Below are 22,769 nucleotides of genomic sequence, written 5' to 3'. Positions count from 1 at the left end.
CAACCATCCTAAAGGTTGGGGTCCTTTGGAACCATTGTTTGGCTGGATCATTCAATACATTTGGAGAGGGGCTACAAGAAATTTTTTCAAGATAATGAGGATAGAATGAGATAAGATAGAGGAATGATTTCTTAGAAACCTAAGGAGCTCCCTGAAGTGGGGAAAACATGGGCACATTGAATTCATTGAAAATAGTAAAAAGGCCAATGCAAGGGGATGCAAGGTGAACGTCATCCCTACTCAGCATGATTCAGATCGATTCCCGAGGGAGTTCTTCAGCAGATCCAGGCCTGTAGACTATAGGATGTATTATTTGAAATAATTTGAGTGGAATGAAATAAATTCAGTTGCTTGCTCTGGGAAAAAAACAATCATTTTTTAGTGGAGTGAAATGGGTGTTTTTTAGTCAAATTAGGACCCTCGTTTCAAATAAGGCAGAGATCCAACTATTTTTAAGATGTGAAGGAGTGACTGAGTCATTCTTGGATACTTCTGTAGAAGCATCAACAGAATGAGTTCGGGTCAGCCCAAGCCTGGCCCAATAGCGCTGATTGGGGCCTAATCCATAGTCAAACCATGTTCCCTAGGACCGTGGCGGACCTGATAAATACTAAGCAGACCCATGTCGTGCCTAGGATTGCACATCCAATGTTCAGCTCAATGGCTTGGATCCAATATGCCATTTCTAGTTATCCATGGACCAAATCAAGCGCGGCCCAACCCACTCCCTTTACAAAATTTTGAATAGAATGACCACAGCCAAGGAGCCTCAACCTGAACCCAACATGATTAGCAATCAAGCTAGAACTCTAGACTGGACGCGAACCACTGGCCCTAGGAGTCTAACCCAAGCCCAAGAAACAACAGACCAGGCCAGGCCATGCAATGTTACAACCTTGGGGAAAGGGCACTCGTTCGGTGCTGTTGAAACCAGTTCCAACAGATCTCTATGAAGGATGGCAAATTGAATGGAAGTTATCATAAAGGTGTACGGTAATTGACAGATTTCTCATCCATCCTGTGAGGCACTGGAAAGCAGACAGTCAATCTAGATAGGGAGTCAATAGATCCTCTTAGAAAGATCAGGTCAAAATTCCGCTGCCAGCAATTTTGATGCAGTTCCCTGGCCTTACTTTCTCTGACAAACTTTCGTCATCATTGAGGAAGGGAAAAAAATGAATGAAACATTTACTTCACGATCCCTAAATAATTGCATATTGACCTGAGTTATCAATTTCGAAATATATGTGAAGTTCCATTCATGTTATCAAGAACAGAAGCCACATGCTTTGTTTTTAGCTGAAAGTTCAGCCTGTTTTGTCCTATTTCAGCCAGAATCTTTCTGATTTTTTTTTTCATTTTTTAGCCATCATGGTCATTATTTCTCAATGACATTATTTCTCAATGACTTGAGGGCAAGGTATTCCGTAATGGCAATGGTGGCCATAATGGCCACCACTGTTACCTTTACAATACAGGTCGTGACTCGTGACAGTTGTTACGGCTCCCGTAACGGCTGTTACAGTCACTTTTTGTTTTGGAAAAAAAAAAAACTCGAAATACCTATAGCTGGCCGATAATGTTGAAAAAAATTTCCAAAAAACATATATATGCCCTGTAACAGATCATTACAGGGCTATTACGGCCTGTACAGGGAGCGTAATGGGCCATTAACAGCAGTTACTAGTATCTCTTTTTTTTCCCATAATGGTTGTTAACTTACGACCCCATAACGTGTAACGGTTGCCACCATTACCTTCACATAACGGCCTTTACAGCACAACATGCTTGAGGGACATTCCCAGTAAAAGAAACATTCACAGTGGTCTAGGAAGATTAAAAACATGTGAAATTCTCTCTTCTGTGAGAAACAGAAAGAGACTAAATGCATCCATCCTATTTGAAACGAAACGCCCAGAAAGACCAAAATGCTTAAGCATTTCATTTCAATAGGAAGGCATAATCCACGATGAAACAGTAGTGACAAGCTAAGATCATTATGCCTGGGAAAAAAAAAGGTGCTGAAATTTTCACCCTAATCTGAGACCAGATCTAATTCAACTGAATTAGTGACCAAATGGTATAGACACTTTCAGGTTCACTTGATTAACAGAAAAAACTAGAACTAGACAAACAATAAAGACTCACGAGAAATGGTAGACCTATCCACTCCAAGCTCATCGATAGTCCTGTAGAAAAAGCAAAGCAATGAGAAACAGGGTTTAGAATAGGACTGATCAAAATTTCACACTTGGATGAGAAAAAATCTAAAAGCAACTGTTATCTGTTAGTGATATCAAAGGGCCAGACCTGAACGAAGCAAAATATAGTTTTCGAATGTGGCAGGCAGACAAGCCTGGCCTGACCAGTTCAAAATGTGGGCCTAAACCAACCCCAGGCATGGCCCTTTGATAGCCCTAACAACATGATCGCAAGCAAGCAGTGAACAGAAAGTGGCACTCGTCTTGGAAAATCAGTCTTTCAAATACCAATACTTTGCCAGGCCAATGAAAAATTCACCAGTTTCACAAAATATCAGCTTAACACAAATTAAAATGAGCCATCTTTTCTAGCAACTAACTAATTGAAAAATAAATGAAGTTGCAAGCTACAAGGTTGGTTGAGAGGCAGAGGACCCAATACAAAGTGATGATCACATCACATCATCCTGAGCAAGGAAATCAACAAATCTCATCTGTCTGTTTCAATACATATGAGGACGAGATGCAGACCATGGATGTTAATGCTGAATCTTGTCAGGGTCCACCAACCAATCTACACAAGTGCAAGTTGGGACTGGTACAGGTTTTCAGCCAAACCAAGCTCACTCTGCTGAGTGCAATTCCATCAGCAACTTTTTCGAACATTACTAAAGATCAGAAAGAGAAGAATAATAATTGAGATCTTACTTGAGATGAAGTTCTTTAATAGATCTCAACTCATCAATGTTGGATACATTAGAAGCACCACAATCGATGGCCTTTTCCCCAGCCTAAGACACAGCCATTGAATCTTAAGATAAACATTGAACTATGCAAAAGTATAATTAAGAAAAATCAAACAACACAATCTACAAAACTGGGTCCATGCATACCCATCGCAGCCTATTAGTCGTCTTCTCCATTGCCGACAGAACAATTACAGGTCTTTCTTTAGGAATACTGAGAATAAGTTCTGCAACTTCCCTCATCCTTTTAGCTGATGCCACTGAAGACCCATCAAACTTCATGACACGGCTCAATTGCCCCACACTTCCATTGGGACTTTGCACAGTCTTGGACTTCTCAACCACAAAAGTAGCTCCTCTCACACAACTGCATCTCAAGGTTGCCCAACCAACCAAAATTCTAGCAGGCGGAGCTACAGATGCTGATGAAAGCAAATTCGATGCTGATGAAAGCAAATTCGTTCTGAATCCAGCATAAGGAGTTTCAATGCCGCCAAAACTCAACCCAGCTGCCATTGCCAAAAAAACTAGAAATACACTCTTCCTACTATATTTTTGCAGATCTATTGTTTGACCAAATCCGTCTCTAGAGGACGGAATCTAGGCTTCCCAGAGTCCGAAATACAATAAAATGAGCTTAATCCAAAATCTTCTCTGCTTCTAACAGAAATCTTTAAAGATCGCAAACGCTTTAATCTAGCAGCTACAGATCAAAGGGAATTTCATTGAATTGCTCAATCTCACGCACCACCAGCAAATTCCACAACACAATCAAACATCCCACATCGTCCTTCAAAAACCCTAGAAAATTCGCAAAAACAAACGAGAAGGGAAAAAAAAAGATAGAAAGGAGAAAATTAGGGTAAAGACAATGCAAACTTAGAAGGAAAGAGAGAGAGGAAAAGAAAGACAGATTCCAGAATTGCCTGCAGATGACACCGTTACGAAAAAATTACGGGAAGAAATGCAAGGATCCTGTAAGCGGCTGCGTGCATGAGTATTTATAGTACGAGAAGCCGATGAAGTTGTTTTGGAATGGACGGTCCAGATTGAATCAGCACGGCTTCTGTAAGGGCCTGTTTGGATGCCTGTAAGTTGGGTAAGTGGGAAGTGACTTACAGGGAAGTCACTTACAGGTGGTGTTTGGGGGAGAAAATTCACCTGTAAGTCACTTACAGGCAAATCTACCAAAAAACTGCAGGGCGATGGGGGTGAGAAGTCACTTGCCTGTAAGCCACTTACAGGCTCAACGGTCGGATTTTTAAAAAAAGAGGGGAAGATGAGAAACGCACTCTCCCTCTCTGCAATCTCTCGCTCTCCCTCTCTGTAATCTCTCTCCGTCTCCAACGACCGCCCTCCGTCTCTGCAATCTCTCTTTGTCTGCCACGACCGCCCTCCCTCTCTGCAATCTCTCTCTGTCTGCAACGACCACCCTCCCTCTCTGCAATCTCTCTGTCTGCAACGACCGCCCTTCCTCTCTACTCCTCCCCAAAACGGTAGGGTTTGATCGCAATGTTTCCTTTTCTGCTTTGAAACGGGAGTGGATTAGGTGTTACTCCTACGCATGCTCACCTGTGCACGTGCTTACATGCGATCCTCTCCACACGTGTAATAGGACTCTAATCCGAACGGTTCATGTGATGAAAAATCTCATTAAACCCCAGGAACTAATTTTCACCCTGATATAAAACTCCCACGGGCCATAGAAAAGCAATATAAAAATCAAGGGAAAAAACTGTTTTCTTTTTCCATGGCCCACAAAAGTTTTGGATCAATGTAAAAGTTGGGCTCTGTGGGTTTCATGGGATGCTTCATCACGTGGACCATTCAGATTTTATACTAACATCAAAGTATTATGAGTTCTAAAAAAGTTCTCACAAGAACTCGTGCCAACTGCGCGGCTGAGCATTTTGATGGCAGGGGATTGCGTACTCAGTAAACTCTGTGGGATCCCCCGTGATTTTATGTGTTTGATCCACCCCGTCCATCCATTTTATTAGTAAACTCAGTGGATGGTTTAAAGTAAGACATGTCCAGTAGTATATATACACAATGGTACAATGTATGGTCATTAGATGGCTGGTTTGTTTGATGGAGGTTACCTTTATTCATGATCCATTCATAGTGCATCAGAGATCTGATCCGGATCACTAGAAGTGGGTGCACCTACATCGTATTCTGCTTACATATTGTGCTGCTGCTGTCGCTTGAGAACAAACTGCCAATTTACCGTAAAATTTCCATACTGTCATTTTCAGGTAAAAAACACTATAGAACGAGTGTATACTCATTTTAGGATGATCTAAATCTCATGTGAACCCACGACAGGAACAGTTGTGACTAGTTTAATGAACCCATGGGCTGTTTACCCACTTCTAATGGTGTGGTCCACCTAAGATGGATTCTCTTTATACATTTATTTATTAATATATTAAGGTTGGCCGCATATGGATTCTTTTTATGCATTTATTTATTAATATATTAAGGTGGGCCTGAGCCACACAAATCTTATCCTAAAATGCTTCCTTGGATTCTTTTAATGCATTTATTTTTTCAATTTTATTTAATTAATTTTATGCATTTGGATTCTAAAAATTGGACAATAATGATAATTATGATTTTGTTATATATGGGACATTTATGCTTAATGGTATGTATTTCATCCACTTTTATGGGGCACTTGATAATTAGTTTGGCGTAAGAATTAGCTTAAATATTCATTTTGATGGACTTAGTAAAATAACATATTTGATCTCATGCATTTTTATATGATCATAACATTTTGAAACAATTCGCTAATCTAAGTTCCGCTCGATATGAATATATAATTTTTTACCCATAAATAACTTACAGGTTACCTAAACAGAAAAACTAACTTACCTATAATTGACTTACAATTTACATCCAAATAGATTACCTATAAGTAACTTTCACTTGTAACTATACCGCGGAGAAGAAGGAAGGAGAGAGAGAGTTGTGGAGGAGATTTGGTTGTGGGGTGTTAATTTTTATTTTTATTTTTAGAGAATGGGCCCTACAGGAATGTTGTGATAAATCCACACCGTTCATCAGTTTTGCCCATCAAAATTAGTGTATGTGCCTAAAAATGAGGGTCATCCACAACTCATGTGGGCCACATCATATGTAACGGTGGAACCCACCATTTAAAAAAAGACGGATTATTACAGAAAAGGGATTGACGGCTTGGATGTACAAATACATCACACCCATAGAACCGTGAGACGGGAAGGGGTAGGACGCAATCCACGTCCGTTGTTGGCCATCTACTGGAGTGCTGATTAGCTACGCATAGAGTCAATAGCTATCTTGCTATTGAGTTGGACTCCATTACGATGTATGTGTTGTATCCACATCCTCCATTGGGGCTGTACATGAACCAATTTAGCTCAGTTAGCTTGCACAACTCAGCTTAAAAAAACTCAAATTGACTCGGTTCGAAACTGAGTTCGAGTTGAGTCGAGCTAATTTTTTTAACTCAAAAAAATTTGAATCAAGTTCGAGGTTGCCCGAGCTCGACTTAACTCGGATTGAACCCCAACTCGAATCGAACTCAGATTGAAACAGTTCAGTGACTCGTTTACTTTGATATTGATGTTGCTCACCAAGTATTTGACAAAATGACTCAACGAAGTATCGGCTGGTGACAAGGAAGGTATGTATATGAAACAAATATGTTTTTTCTTGATTTTGATGTTGCCTACAAGGTGTTTGATCAAATACCTATAAAAACGTTGCTACCATTTTACATACGGTGAGATTTTAAAGGTGTAGCTTACGTGTTTATGGAAATCCTACACAGGCGAACTTGGCTCGATCTTGGCTCGAACTGGGCTTGAACTGGCCCAAGTTGCTGACCAAGCTGAGCCAGGCTAGCCATTCAAGCTCGAGGACTGAGCTGAGCCGAGTTCGAGCTAGAGTCGGCTAGTGGCTGAGCCAAGTTGAGTTGTGCCAAGCTAGACTCGAATCGACTCGTGTACACCTCTATCCTCCATTCATTTGGCAAAATCATTTTAAGGCATCAGCCCAAAACTAAAGCATAGCCATAGATCAAGTGGGCCCATTACAAAAAATAGTGGCAATAAACCTTTATAGGGGGCACTTTAATATTTATTTGAAATTGAACCTGTTCATAAGTTTGTATAGATATGGACGCAGGGATAACACTAATATTAGCTTGATCCAGCACTTCAGCAGTTCAAGTAGTTTTTAATGATAGGTGTTTAATACTCACGTTTTATGTGTTGGGCCCACTTGATCTTTGGTTGTAAAGCATTATTTGGCTCATGCTCTAAAATGATCTCTCCAAATGGATGCTTGGTGTGAAGATGTTTATATCCCACACATACCGTTCATAACGTCATACCTAGTGGGCTGAACCGAAAATACAAATATTATCTTGATTCAAAACTTATGTGGCCCCATGAATATTTTAAATGTGGACGTTCAATTCTCACGTTTTCGGCCCACCTGGGCATTGGATCCTAGTCATTTTTGGCCTCCTATTCTAAAATGAGCTCACAAAATGGATGTATGGAGTGGATTTCTCATAAACAACACAGTAAGCTTTATCTCAGTTTCCGGCATAGGAACTTCCTGTGTAAGCCTTTCATGGTAAATTCATGTCTGGTGTTGGGTGGATGGATTACCTATAAAAGCCTTTAGCAGTAAGTTCCTGGGCTCCGATGTAGATGAGGCCCGCCATGGTGTTTCTAAAAAAATCTACTATGTACATCCATTTTTCCTTATAATTTTAGGAAATGAGATTAAAAATGTCATAGATCAAAAAACTAAAAGCAGCTATTCAGAGGGAAAATTAGATAAAGAGTTTTCTACCTTTAAAATCTTCTTGAGCTCCACCTTAATGTTTATATGCCATCCAAACCCTTTATAAGGTCATTCCCATTGGTATGAATTAAAAACACAAAAAATTTGGCCTCATAGTAGACTTTTGTGGCCATACTAATGTTTAAATGGTGGTCAGTGAATCTCCACTCTTGCGGCCACAACTGAATTTTGGATCCACCTGATTATTGGTCTCATGCCCTAAAATGATATGGAAAAACAGATGGAGGGGTGGATTTTTTCTAAACGTCATGGTGGCCCCACCTAGCAACCCAGCACAGGGAGCAGATTAGGTGATACCCCATATCCACCAAACTGGGTGGGACCCTTGATTGTGGGGCTCACAGTGATGTATTTTCATTAAATCCACACTGTCATTTTAAAAGCTCATTTTTTAGCATGCTTGAAAAAATGAAGCAGATCTAAATCTCTGGTGGACCATATTACCTGCAACAGTGGTAATCAACCATTAAAAATTGTTGGAGGCCACAAAAGTTTTGGATCAAGCCGATATTTGTTTGGTCTCTTCATCCAGGTCTTTGTGACCTTATCAACAGTTGGATGGAAAATAAATAATCTGCTGGCCCCCTTGAAGTTTTTATGGTGGGGATTCAATCACTACTGCTTCCTGTGGTATGGTCTTGATGCAGGGAAGGATGTGTAGAGGTCGAGCACCTTCTTACGAAGGGGGATAACTATTCCGAATCCATGAAACTTCTCTGAACACCTCACATAGATGCCTCGAAGCCATGAGAAAAATAAGAAAATAGAAATAATTCTAGAAATTTGTAATAAATTGATTTTTAATGAAAAATGAGCTTACAACCTCTTAAATAATAACATAAATCCTATGAAGAAGTTTAGGAATTAAACTATAACTAAAACTCTTAGAAATCATGACTTACTATAAATAGTTTACTATTTAGTCGTGATTTCTACTAGTGCGCATGGTTTTCAGCAAAAATCAGTAAGTGTCTTATTTGGCTGAACCATGATGTTCCCCTAACTATTCTAAGCACTTTTCATGTTTGGCGCAACTCCTAAGGCCCAACGGATGAAGAGTTACACTCAATGTAAAACTTACCATAAATAGTAAAAAAAAAATTAGAATAGGAAATGATTGTTGATCTGATGGTATTTTGCAAATTCGGCATGCGCAAGCCAGCCTAATGGGTTTGGTGGCTAAAGTAGCTCGTCCTACCCCAAAATCAGATATGGCACGTCAGATAACTTATTCCAACTTGCAAGATACACCTGTTTTAGGTTCTAACGGTCTGGATTTCCTACGTTCTCGTTCGGCCTTTTCTGGTCCATCTACCTATTTTCCGTACATGAATTTTCAACGATAAGTGGGTAGCTTTTCTCTGAAGCATCCATGGCGATGTTAGAATTATGAAGAGATGCTTTAAAATATAAAAAATTAAAATAGAACATGTGAAATTTAACATTATTATAATAATAATGTGTGGCAATGAATAATTACTTAATTACATACCTACAAAGCAATCACACACACACACACACACACACACACACAGAGACACGGACACACACGCGCACACACGGGGGATACTATGCGCTCAACCATATGTTACTTTCCCATGAGGTGAGGTTAAGTACTGGCGGCACATTATTCATAGGATGGCAAAAATTTTAAATAAACGATGAGATTTTATAAGGAAATTGGATAATAAAAAAACGGTGAAACCGGAAAATACCTCTCCACCTCTATCTCTAGCGTATTGTTTGCAAAAGCGTTGCGCTGGAAACCTAGGTGGGGCCTACTATGGTTTTTTTGAGAAATCTACCCTCTCCATCCGTTTTTCCATGTCATTTTCGGACAAAATGCCAAAAATGAGCCGGATCCAAGACTCAAGTGGGCCAAAAACGTGAAGATTGAATGTCCACAGTTGAAATATTTGCAGGGCCATAGAAGTTTTAAATCATGATAATATTTGTGTTTTCAGTTCATCTCAATAAGAATGTTGCTATGAACGGTATGAATGCAATTGAAGCATCACTTTCGGCCCAGGGAGATTTCAACAGTAGGAATTTCCCTACCCATCCTTTCCTTTAGTGCGGCCCACTTGAGTCTTGGATTTGGCTCATTTTTGGCCCTATGTCCTATAATGATCTCCAAAAACGGATGGACTGGGTGGATTTCTCGCAAACACTACAGTTGGCCCTGACCAAACATAGTGCAGTCCTGACCACCTGTAGAATTTCTCAATGATAGAAGTTCAATTCACACTGCTTCTACTAAAGGTGGGCAGTTGGATCGGATTATGTCCAACTCGGCTCGATCGGGTTAGCCACGGAAGGGGAATGGGTAGGGAGGTGCAGGATTAGGGCAGAGGAGAGAGCAGTGGGTGGATTACAACCGTACAAGTTCGGTTTCATGAACAGGAAGTGGATTGGCTTGTGGCATATTGATGTTAGCAAGTTCCGTGGGTCAAAAACACCCAGATCCATAGCTCAACTGGCAGACTGAGTTGAGATACCTCATTTCAACACTTGAGGTCTTGGTATCGATCCATAGTGGGGGTGGCTAACATGGAGCGTGTGTACTGACATGGGTGTACGTGTACTGACAAGCTAACCAAAAAAAAAAAAGTTATGTGGATCAAACTATGAGGCATGTGTTATATCCAAACTCTCCATCTATTTGGAGAGCTCGTCTTAAGTCTTGAACCGTAAAATTAGACAGATCCAAAGATAAGTTGGACCACACTGCAAAAAACAGTGGGGCATTGAACGTTTACCATTGAAACCCTTTTGGAAATTATAGAAGTTTCCGATCAATATGAAATTTGTTTTTCCTCTTCATCCATTTATTTTTAACCTTATAAGCAGATTAGATGGAAAGTAAATGTTATGGTGGGCCTTACAATTTTTTAATGGTCAAAATCATTATCCTCACTACTATTTTTGGTGTGGTTTATTTGAGCTTTCGATATGATTCAATTTTTTTTTCTAATGCTCTAAAATGATCTCAAAAAATGGATAAACGGTGTGGATATAATAAATACATCATTGTGGGCCCATGTAACTTTGATCTAATTTGAGTCGTTTTAACAACTCGGAGCTCGAGGGGCTTTCGCGCTACTCTTCACATGACATGTATCTACATTAGCTGTATAGTTGGTGTGTGATATACACAATTGGATTAAGTACTTACGCTCTTATCATACGGAGTAAACTTTGTTGGGTCTACCATGAATGCATGTGGTTTATCCACACCGTCCGTGCTTTTTACCAAATCATTTTAGGGGTCGAACCCAAAATTGATGCATATCCAAAGCTCAAGTGGACCATACCACAGGAAAAAGTAGAAGTATTGATTTCCACTGTTGAAAATATTATAAGGGCCAGTGATGTTTATTTGTCATCTAACCTGTTCATAAGATTAGAAATACATGGATGAAGGGAAAAAACAAATATCGCCTTGATCCAAAACTTCTTTGGCCCCCAATAAATTTTCAACGATAGATGTTCAATTCACGTTGTTTCCGGTGGTGCACCTAACTTTAGGATTTGATACACTCCATTTATGGGATGAAGCTATAAAATTATCTTTTAAAAGAGATGGACGGAGTGGATAAATTGAATGAATGATAGTTGGGCTCACAGAGTTTACTCAGTACGCAATCCACTTTCGTGTTACACTACCCAATCTGAACCGGTTTCAAGGTACCTACCCAACGCATGCTTCATCAATGCTTCACTCACTCGTCAATGCCATCACGTCACCTCTTTTTGGGAAATGGTTTAATCCTAGCCCTTTTCTCAACGGTTAAAGATTCGAACATCCAACGACTCTATTTTAACTTCATATGACCTGACCGGATCGGTCCGGATTGACCACTGATCCGAACTCAATCCGATGTACAGTCGGATCTGAGTGGGCCTACTTGATTTGACCCAATTATGGCCTTCGGATCAGGTGAGATCTGCCGAATCGGATCAGATTCTACCTAGCTCTAGTTTCTATCCACTTCCATATTAAAAGGCGTAATGGACTCGAACACTAGCTCTACGCGGATTATCTAAGGACCCGTTTAGTAGCCGCTACGTCACCAAGTTCTGTGGGACCCACCATGATGTATGTGTTATATCCATACCGTCCATTTACTTAGAGATCAATTTAAGGCATGAGAGAAAGAATGTGTCAAATCCAAAGCTCGAATAGACCCACCACAGAAAACAGTGGATAGAGTGACGACCACCGTTAAAAATTTCTAAGGGCCACAAAAGTTTTCGATCGAGCTGAAATTTGTGTTTTCCCTTCATTCATGTGTGTCTTAACTTATGAATAGGTTGGATTTCAGATAAACATCATAGTGGACCTTAGGAAGGTTTCAACGGTGGGCGTCACTCTTCCCATTGTTTTCTATGGTAGGGTCCACTCCAGATTTGGATCTTACTCATTCTTTGTCTAATGCCCTAAAATGATCTCTCCAAATGGATGGTTAAAGTGGATACAACACATACATCATGGTGGGTCCCACAGAACTTGGTGACGTCACTTCATATATAGTCCGGCTACTCAACCGGTCAGCATCTAATCCGCGTCCGATACCAGCCTCCATTCCCATGCTTTGAGGAGCTTCTCTAGGACATGACACCCAAGGAATTTTCAACTACCCTTTGGTTTTAATTCAGGTGGTTAGATCTTTAAAATTCATGCCGTCTTTCCATTTTACCATCTCATTTTAGGACAGTTCAAAATTGGAGCATATCAAAAATAGATCAAGTGGACCACACTACAGGAAACAATGGGGATAATGCATTCACAGTTAAAGCCTTTCTAAGAGTGGGGGCCATCTTGATGGATTTATTATATCTAAGAGGGGGGGCCATCTTGAGGATTTATTATATATCCACGCTGTCTATTCGTTATTACTGCTCATTTTAGGTGATGAGTTTAAAAATGAAGCATATCCATATTCCAAGTGGACCACACTAAAAGAAATAGCAGGGATTCAATGCCCACCATAAAAAATGTCCTGCAGGCAAAAAAAGTTTCAGATCAAGCTGATATTTGATTTTAATGGTGGATGCCCAATCAATATTGTTTCATAGGGTGTGGTCAACTTAGAGTTGGGTTTGCTTAATTTATGAAATGGTGCCTTGAAATGAGCTTGAAAAATGGATGGACGATGTGGATATACAATACATATATCAATGTGAGCCGTAGTCAGGGTTGCACTGTGTTCGATTAGGGCCAACCGTAGTGTTTGTGAGAAATCCACCCCATCCATCCGTTTTTTAAGATCATTTTAGGACATAAGGCCAAAAATGAGCCGGATTCAAGACTCAAGTGGGACGCACTAAAGGAAAATGTAGGTAGGAAAATTCCTACCGTTGAAAGCTTCCTAGGTCGAAAGTGATGTTTCAATTGCATCCACATCGTTCATAACATCATTCCTGATGAGATGAACTGAAAACACAAATACTATCCCGATTTAAAACTTCTATGGCCCCACAAATATTTCAACTGTGGATGTTCAATCCTCACGTTTTCGGCCCACTTGAGTATTGCATCCGGCTCATTTTTAGCTTCTTGTCCTGAAATGATATAGAAAAACGGATGGACGGGATGAATTTCTCAAAAAAACCATGGTAGGCCCCACCTAAGTTTAGGTGCCACTAGCACTCGACCTCGTGGGAAGGTGCATAGTACCTTTTCCATATATATATATATATTGAGTTGATGATGTATGAGAGTGGAGAAATTGGGAATGATGCTACTCATGACCTAAGAAATGGAAAGATGAGATTTACTTTTGGAGGTGGATAGTATCACCGCGTGCCGATCAAATTCAATGGTAGACCGCATACAAAGGCTATAAGACCATTCGTGCTCTTTAGGAGATGGGATGCTGGGTTAGCAAGGAACAGAAGAAGAGAATGACTGAAATTAACCTGTTAAAATAGATTAGAGGCAAGATAATAAAAGATAAAATTAATATAAATGCATTAGAGGAAATCTTAGGAGTATAATTAATAGATAATAAGATAAAGAAACCATGCATCAATGATTTTTTTATTTTTTATTTTTTTTTTCATTTTACACATAAAGGCACCCCATGCACACCCACAATAGGTACTTGAACCCATGAACTCGTATTGAAACTCTTGATAGTTTACCATTGGGGCATGAGTAATGATTCTATGGTATTCTAAATCTATCAATTGCTTGGCAACGTGGATTAGAGTGTATACCAAATCTAGAGAATTTAAAATCATCACTTTTGGAGAATTTCAAATCTGAAAGTCTAAAAATAAAAAAATAGTAAAAATAGTAAATCTCATTTTTGAGCTGAAAGCACGTGTTTACTGGTGAAATAAACAGACACGACCCACCATGTGAATCAGTTCACCTTGAATGTCTCTTTATAGTGAAGATTGATAGGTTGTGCGCCCCATAATGATGCCCAATCAAAAGTTATGGGTAATTTACGCGAAACAAACAGATGCGACCCACCATGTGAGTTGGTTCACGTCAGATGTCCCGTTATAATAAAGATTGATAGGTTAAGGGCCCTATAACAATACCCGATCAAAAGTTATGGGTAATTTACTGTTCATATTCTTTTGGTCCAACCATGCTAGGAATGTATTTGTGTCACGTCCTACATCATTAGTCTAAACATTGTCCATATAAATCAGTAGTTAAAAAGTATTGGTTGGTCACTTAGTTGTGATCTTATATTTGTGGGCCATTTGAGTCTTGATATTTCATTACTTTCAGCAAATGTATATTTTTTAATGAGCTTATTATAATCATTGTGTCAAATATTATTTACGTATATTAAATAGAAATATTAAAATTAATTTAGTAATTAAATTCAAATTCTAGTAAATATATTACATAATTTAAGTGCATAGCTACTTTGGCATCATAAGGATCCAGAATTGAAAGTGTCAAGCACAACAGGAGAATCTAAAATCTGAGGTATTTAACATCTATGGAACCTCTAATATGAGTCTTCTAAATCCACCATGCTTAACGTGACCATAGCTATACAGGAAACAGTGGTGATTGAACGCCCTACCATTAAAAATTTTCTACGGCCTATTATAATGTTTTCATGAGGTTTATTTACCATTGGTAAAGTTAAAACCAAGGACGAAGGGGCGAAAATGTCAGCTTGATCCAAAGCTTCTTTGGCTCATTGATAGTCAATTACCACTGTTATGGCATGGTCCAATTGAGAATTGAATTGCTTCATGTTTGGGCTCATTCCATAAAATGATCCAGAAAACAGATGAATGGCGTGGATACAGAATACATACATGAATGTGGGCCCCACAGTAAGGGTCACACCATCTTGGATGATGCCGGGCCGCACCTAATCCACCCTTCTTGAGCGCCAACAGAACGGGGGAGAACAGAAGCAGTGGTGATATTGAAACTTTCCTAGGGCCTACTATGATGGTTAATTGCCATCCAACCTGTTCATAAAGTCATATAAACCTTTATGAAGGGAAAAAAAAAGAAGAGCGAATATTAGCTTGATCCAGAGATTACATGGTCCTTCACTGTGTAGTTTAATTGAGCCTTGGAACTGCCCCATTTTTGGGCTTGTACTCTAAAATAATATGGCAAAATGGATGGATGGTGTGGATAAAAGCCATACATCGTGATGGCCCCTCCAAGCCCCTCCGTTCCTAGAACGGGTAGTTCCCAATCCGCATCCCCTATTATAAAATGAGCTTGAAAAACAGACGAACAAAAACACACAAGTGGGCCCCATAGATTGCTAACACCGCTGCAATCGGGAGAAGGGGGATTGGGTACTGCCATTGGACCAAGCTCGCTCCTCTGTCCCCCTGATGTGGTAGGATATGATCGGAGAGATGGGACCCACATAAAGAACGTCTGGAAGTTGTTCTGTGTAGTAGACTGTTGCATCTTTAACAGGAGCCTACAATACAATCAAATCCTACCACAGGAGTGGATGGAGCTGGATGCAATTGGGAGCAGTACCCAATCTGCATCCAACGGCTCCTACTCCAATATGATAGGGACCCCCTTGAGGGGCAGGCCAGATCGTCCATCAATAATCAACCCCAGGACGGCAATTCTCCTGCTAAGATAGAGGCTAGTTTTTGGTAGCCCACGGTTAGATGAATAACACACATGCAACTGCTATTCGTCAGAAGATTAAATCCAGGCCATCCAATCATTTTGTTCAACCGGTCCTCAATCCATAACAAGGATTGCTTACCGTGGGACCCACAATAAGAAATGTTTCTTTACAGCCACATCAAGCATCTGTTTGCGAAGGGTGCCTTTCACAGGCAGCAGATAGATTTCTTACTTAGACCATACCATACCATTGTCTAGGGATAATGAATCCCCACCATTGAAAACTGATTCTATCCCATCGAAATCTATAAATCCCATCAAAACCTTTCATAATGTAATAACGAGCTGGTTGAAGTCCCCAGACATATGAACCCCCTGAAGTTTGAACCTACTAGATTGGTTGACTGGTCAGTTTAAAATGTTTCAGATGGTTTAATCCAACAACTGCATCGTTTTTGGGAGGACCTACATCCTCTACACCATATATGATCCATCACTGGAAGGGCTAATTTCTGGCTAACAACAACATGCAAGGCCAAAGGCTTTGAGCTAACTTTACTAAATGTTGAGTAGAGTTAAGAAGACCCTGTACAAACATGACAAAAATTCCAACCAAAGAGCAAACTACTCTCTGTTATTTTCAGATTGAACTTGTCCTAAAAAACCAAATTACTAACCTCCAACTCATCTCCATCAAGAAAAGTTCGGTACCAACATCCACTCATGCACCAGAAAAAGTTCTCCTATTGATAGACGAGGGACATCCACCATCACCTACCAGCGGTTAATTTGTAAATCAAAGCTAACAGCGCAATTAAAAAAGCCAATATGACACCCGCACGTGCCAAGATACCCTGCAAGCCCTTAACATCTTTGGAGTCTAACAAATCATGAATTTTCCTGTGATAAAAGTCCTTTATCAAGAGAAAGTTGAGCCCAGCTGTCTTCAGGTCCGGCATGTTGGAAGGAATTGCGTTTGACTCCAGCATGTGGGAAGTAGAGGCCGATCTGCAGTCCGGCATGTGGGAAGCAGAGGCCGACACTGCCACCGTTTTCGTTTCACGTGAACTTCCTGCCAACACCGGCATAAGGTGAGTCAATGACCCCCACCCCTTAAGATGAACTTTTTAGGAAACTGATGATTAAAACCAGGAAAAGAAGAAGAAAAAGAGCTGACATTCACCACTGCTCATGGATTACAATGGAGCCATCCTCTCATTTGACATTTTGAGAAAGTAGATAATGAAGCAGAAAATAGGATGGAGCTTACCTTGACAAAGGTCACCCCTATTCAGTATCCCTCACTAGCATGCGCAATACCAAAGAAAAAAAAAATTTACTCCATGGCCAGGATTCAAGCGCATGCAGGTCATATGGTTTGGTAGGCATAAGGTTGATAACAAAACTAAGGTCCTTTATGGGAGGGGCCTAAATATGAGTTCATCTCATTTAATCATTACTTATGTACAAGAGATGACAACAATTGCTAGTTATCAAGATTATTTTTAATCCTTACCAAAAGGAAATATGATCCTATTATATAACTATGATTAACTAAAGTGAGATGAACTCCTTTTTTCAGCTGTATTTTTACCAAGATTATTTTAATCCTCTTACCAAAAGGAAATATGATCCCTAATACATAATTAGGATTAGCTAAAATGAGCTACTCAATTGGTGTGCTCCATAAACTTACATTAAAAAAAAGAAAACACACACACACACACACGCACACTAAAATGAGACGTTCATTTTTTAGGTGTCTCCCAAACAGGCCCTAAGGATAGAAAATAATCTTGGTTAACCAACAATCACCGATCTCTAATACACAATTATGATATATGCTAAAATGAGATGAACTCAGTTCTTTAGCATCTCTCAAACAGATGCCCTTATTGGTTCAACTGATCAGGCAGTTCTACATCATTTTCGTTGGGACCTGTTTGAATATGGTGACATTTAAACCCCCTTTGTCCTTGGCATGTCTAATGGATTAGCTTTTTAGACGGGAAAAGGAGCTGCTTCTCTAAGAAACTGACCACGGATGGTTAGTTTTCATAGTGCAAGTTGTTTGATTTGCATGTTGATTTCCATAAAAATGATCCTAACACGTTTGGATTGCTGGACATAAAAAAGTAGTCAAGGAAAAGGGAATGTTGCATATGAGAAAACTGTAGAACAGGATTTTTCTTTTCTAGGTCTGGGAAAGGAAAAAAGACGACATTTTACTGAAGAAATCTACGGAACGAGAAACCGGTTCCTTATCCTGTCTCCCCAAAACAAGAAATTGATTTCCTTTCCTCGGCTACTAATCTGATTTCAACCATTCAAATAGGCCTCAACAGTCAACAGTGAGAGTTGTCTGGTGTTAATGTGAAAGGGGTGTTTGGATTGTAAGTAACTTTGGATAAGCTACTTAATGCCATAAGTAGCTTATCTTAGTTTCTACTTGTCAACCAAAAAGTAGAAAAACATATTTGGTTTCCAACATCGTAAGTAATTATCTCTCAAGTTTGTTTGGTTTCCAACATTAAAAGTAATTATCCCTCAAGTTTGTTTGGTTCCCCTCACATCCACCATACATCATGTGGGACCAACCTTTGATTTGAACCATTCACTGTGTGGGCCCCCCCTTTCATGTGGGTCGTCCATCATACAGGGCCCACCTTGGATGTGGGCCATTCATCATTATGGCCCAACCTTTAATGTGCACCATTTATCATGTAGGGCCCACCTTTGATGTTGATCATCCATCAAGTGGGGTCCCACCATCAATGTTATTATCCAGGTGGAGCCCCACCTTTGATGTGGATGATACGTCTCGATGGAGGAGCATAGTTTCGGTCTCTAGATGGGCGCCCCAGAAACCGGGAACCTCTCATCATTTTCTAACAGGATGGGCTGATTATACGTACCTCAAACAAAATTTGCAAAGCCGATAACTACTAGATAGATGTTAAGTATCAATTCACAGAAAGGAGAGATAAATGCTACATGATAAAGAATCATGCCACATCTAACTTGTACCTGCATGGCCATTTTGGAATGCATCTGCTGTATTGAGTTCAGAGAGAACCCCCATCTCAAAAAACATCGAATGAAGCGCCCTCATGCATTGTTCTGTTTCACCGTCATTCACTATCAAGGAAATGTTCACCTGCTAGCAGGAACAAGGGCCACATTGTTTAGATTGCACAGGATAGAAAGAATTTTAATGATCCAATGACCAGTAGGGATGCAGTTCCCAGGTTTTTCAGTTCCTACAAGTAGGGTTGATGGTTGAATGAACCACGCTATTGGTGCGGATGGACTGTGCCCAGAAACAGTCCCCACAATTGAAGATCCTCACTATGGTTGTGGGAAGTTGCTAGATATTTCCCTTAAGCGTATATATTTGCAGTCACCGATCCATTGGCCGGTGACTGTTCCCTGTTGAGAAGGTTTTTGAAGCACGGTCCATCTTTTGTGAGGCCCATATAATGAAGGTCACTATTGTAGAACCACAGGCCTGGATGTGCAGACTGAAAACCTGATAGGACTGCATGTCCTCAGATCGAGGACCATATAGGCTCCTTAATGAGATGGATAGGCATAAACTGAGGGAGGGGGGAGGGAGGGGAGAGACCTTGATGATCCTTGAGTGATCTTCTGGAAATTGATTCCTTCATCTAAAAGAACGCTATATACCTGCCATATGGAAAAATTCTAAAATCATGCATTCATCCTCAATTCTGAAAAAGCATAAACCCTAATTTTGTGTTTCTTAAACTGAAAACAGTGGTATTCTGGTGATCAAAAAGAGAGAATATCACAAGATTTCAAAATCACAGCACTTGTAAAACTTTCAGCAATTCCCAGTAAAATTATTGCAATTTTTATGAGAAAATGAAATTTAAAGAATTTATTATATTCATACATATTTAAAATTTTAAAAGATTGTATTACTTTATAATAAATTTGTAAATTTTTTTTATTCAACAGTGAGATTTTACCATAATGCCCTGAGAAAACTCAAAATCTGAAAATCTACCGAGATATTGCTGAGAACAAGATTTGTCACTATGCCTTGCAACTAGGGAGAAGACGTATTATGGGCAGAATGATAAGATTTCTGGAACTTTTCGTTTTGATAGCCACGCATACATGGAGGCAGATAGGGATGGGGAGAGGGGATATTATGGGCAGAATGATACGATTTCCAGCACCTTTCATTTTGATAGCCATACACACATGCAGAGGGGCCTCAGCTGGGGGGGGGGGGGGGCGCGGCTAACATAAAGTAACCACCAAAGCACCTTCATTGCCAAGTCACACACGAAACCCACAGCTGGACAGTTTCAGTAACAACTGCCAATGCCCAGAGGAAAGCAGCAATGACAAACTCGGGGCCTCAGTTTAAGTGCAGATATCATAATGTCTCGTTAAATCAGGTTTCACAATATCATTCCACTGTTCTAACAATATATAGAACAGGTCAACAGAATGTGGCTAATTGCATCTGCTATGAGCTTTCTCAAAGGAATCTGCCCGACTAATGGTATCTATGGGGTCTCACCTTGTTTACTGTCTGTGGAGAGTGCTGCACATTGCCAATAAGAGATACTATAGATCTGTGCCGAGTGTGATTCACTTCTGCAATCTTCTTGAGCTCTTCCACTGCACAACCACAGCAATTTCCGGTTGGTTTTACTGGAAAGGAAAAGGACGGTGCTAAAGTCACTATGAAAAATATCAAACATTTCAAATCCGAATGATTAAGCTATTAAAATAATATTAGGGGTTGTGATGTTTTCAGTCATGATGATTTTCCCTAGAAATCACAAGAAGAAAACAGTTTTGTTTCCCTCAAAAATCACTAGGCATTTCTATGAAAGGGTAACAATATATGATGGTTGATTGAAAGAGAGCATTTTTTATTCTTTTTCCTCCCAACCCAGAAATGGCACAGGTTGGAGCCGCATTTTGTTGGCCTAATCAAGTGATGAAACTAGTATGTCACATCATTGGCTGGACCATCCCAAACATATTCCACCAGATCATCTTAGCCATCTGACGCTGATGGACAATTACAATTGGTGGTCCACTTTTAACGGGGACAGAGATGGTTAGATATGGCTGATGGGAGATGCTTAGGGAGTATCACCCATCCACCATCAGGTCCCTCATATGAAGGATCCGGATCACATCTAATGTGCACCCACCCCATATGTGCAGCTTGCCTCAGCTGAGCACTGCACATTTTCCTCCTTCAGCAAACCTCACAGGTATAACCTGCGTATATTTAGCTGATGACAGCAAACTTGGCTGCATACTAGTGAATTACAGCATCAGTGCCGGAATCTATTCACAGAATGCAAATATACCAAATGCTGGACACAGCAATAAGTGATGACAGAAAGTAATAAGCTCAATGAAATATAAGGATCTTAAGCTCCTACGCTTGCCTGCTGCTGAATTGATTCTCTGCACAAAATCTTTGAGGGATCCAATGTCAACAAAATACTGACTTCACTAGTTGCAACCACATCTATAGAGATACCCAATTTCTCAAAGATGGAAAAGACCTGTGCAGGAAAAGGCAACATGAATCACATTTGGAAGATACAAACGAAAGCAGGACTGAGAGAGAATAGGTCTAGTGTGTTAAACTGGTTTACCTTCTTAAAGAAATCGTGCTGACCAACTGCTCGAGTGCTCGTTATATCCAGCACAGTGACATTCCGCTTCAACGCTATGCTGGTTAGTACAGTGGAATTAGGAAACAAAACAGTTAACACTGTTGGTACTTCATGCAATAAAACAATTACACACACCCAAAAAAAAAAGAAGAAGAAGAAGAACTCGTTGACGGAACTCGTTGACAGTAGTAAAGATGAAAAGTGCGTTGCTACAAACCTTACTCATATCTCTAACTCTGGTGATGAGGGTACCTGGAGCATTAGGGTTACAAAAGTTCTTGACCCTAACAGGAATATCCGCCTCTCTAGCAGGTCGCATGGATTGCGGATGCAAAACCTACAATAAAGGACAACATATAATTCTGATATAATAAAGATCGCAACAAATGACACCCCTCCCTGGGATTACCCAATGCACATGGTTTGCGGGTGATTGCGTGCATCCACAAGGATTAGTCTCACCTAAAAAAAGGGGTGGGGACACCCTGTCGTCATAAAAAAAAATGACACAGATTTTAGAGAAGAAGAAAGGAGCGCTAAACATCAACATTGTCATCTTCATCGTCATAGCCTCATCCCAGAAATTTGGGGCCAGCTAGCTTTACAAATTCCACAAAATTGGCACAGAGTAGAGACATAAAGGTAAATTCCCATTGGCAGAAAATTACCTATAAGAAAATGATAATAATAATAATAATGTGATAGGTATCAGGTTGTTTAATGCACCAGATTTATGTGCTATAGAATTGACATAAGACCAATATGCTATGTCATTTGAAGTTTTCTATTTTATAAGTCCCTTTTATCTCCATATAAAATGCTCATCTTAGTCACGGGTTCATGCACAACTTACATGCGAATACAAGGCAGACAGGTGCCAAATCAGAATTGCTTATCGGGCTGGCCCCACCATGGATGCATGCATTAGGGTGGCCAACCGATCCTAACTTTTAACTGCTGAATTTGGAGGTGGTGGCTGTTGGTAAGTTTTTATTTTTACTTTTACCCTTTGGAACTCACCTGTGCACCGAAATATGCAAGTTCAGCTGCTTCATCAAATGTGAAATACGGTACAGGCTCTGCACACGGGTAAATATTAGGATTACAGGTCAAAAAAACATCCCCGTACTACCACACCTGTTATGAATTGTCATGAATGATAAACTAAGTTGAAACACACACACAC

The 22,769-nt window shown here is 40.0% G+C and overlaps 3 protein-coding genes across 4 annotated transcripts in view; all 3 read right to left on the bottom strand.

The window, feature by feature from the left end:
* LOC131239318 (aspartokinase 2, chloroplastic-like) overlaps positions 1-3,722 on the bottom strand; it is a 97,674-nt gene extending 93,952 nt beyond the window's left edge. Inside the window, exons 1-3 of the mRNA XM_058236965.1 lie at positions 3,095-3,722; positions 2,910-2,992; positions 2,149-2,189 (exon numbers count right to left, since the gene is read on the bottom strand). Coding sequence (XP_058092948.1) covers positions 2,149-2,189; positions 2,910-2,992; positions 3,095-3,463 — 493 coding nt within the window. The 5' untranslated portion in view covers positions 3,464-3,722. The remainder of the gene's footprint in view (positions 1-2,148; positions 2,190-2,909; positions 2,993-3,094) is intronic.
* A 12,785-nt stretch (positions 3,723-16,507) lies between these two features.
* Positions 16,508-19,491, bottom strand: LOC131239316 (uncharacterized). Its single transcript, XM_058236962.1, has 2 exons — positions 18,933-19,491; positions 16,508-16,977 (listed from the first exon to the last, which is right to left on the bottom strand). The coding sequence occupies exons 1-2, from the start codon at positions 19,015-19,017 to the stop codon at positions 16,676-16,678; spliced, it is 387 nt and encodes a 128-aa protein (XP_058092945.1). The 5' UTR covers positions 19,018-19,491; the 3' UTR covers positions 16,508-16,675.
* Positions 19,492-21,120: 1,629 nt separating this feature from the next.
* On the bottom strand, positions 21,121-22,723 carry LOC131239317 (uncharacterized). 2 transcript variants are annotated; one of them, XM_058236963.1, is made up of 5 exons: positions 22,604-22,697; positions 21,993-22,068; positions 21,801-21,920; positions 21,563-21,641; positions 21,121-21,469 (listed from the first exon to the last, which is right to left on the bottom strand). In XM_058236963.1, the coding sequence occupies exons 1-4, from the start codon at positions 22,636-22,638 to the stop codon at positions 21,567-21,569; spliced, it is 306 nt and encodes a 101-aa protein (XP_058092946.1). In that variant the 5' UTR covers positions 22,639-22,697; the 3' UTR covers positions 21,121-21,469; positions 21,563-21,566. The 2 variants fall into 2 exon arrangements, 1 of the variants encoding a protein (XP_058092946.1); XR_009168118.1 differs by lacking the exon at positions 21,993-22,068 and having other exon boundaries at positions 22,604-22,723.
* Positions 22,724-22,769: the final 46 nt, after the last annotated feature.

Source organism: Magnolia sinica, chromosome 3 (assembly GCF_029962835.1).
Source record: "Magnolia sinica isolate HGM2019 chromosome 3, MsV1, whole genome shotgun sequence".
NCBI classification, from domain to species: domain Eukaryota; kingdom Viridiplantae; phylum Streptophyta; class Magnoliopsida; order Magnoliales; family Magnoliaceae; genus Magnolia; species Magnolia sinica.
The sequence above is the reverse complement of the archived record's forward strand: the minus strand, read 5'-3'. Positions and strand labels throughout refer to the sequence as shown.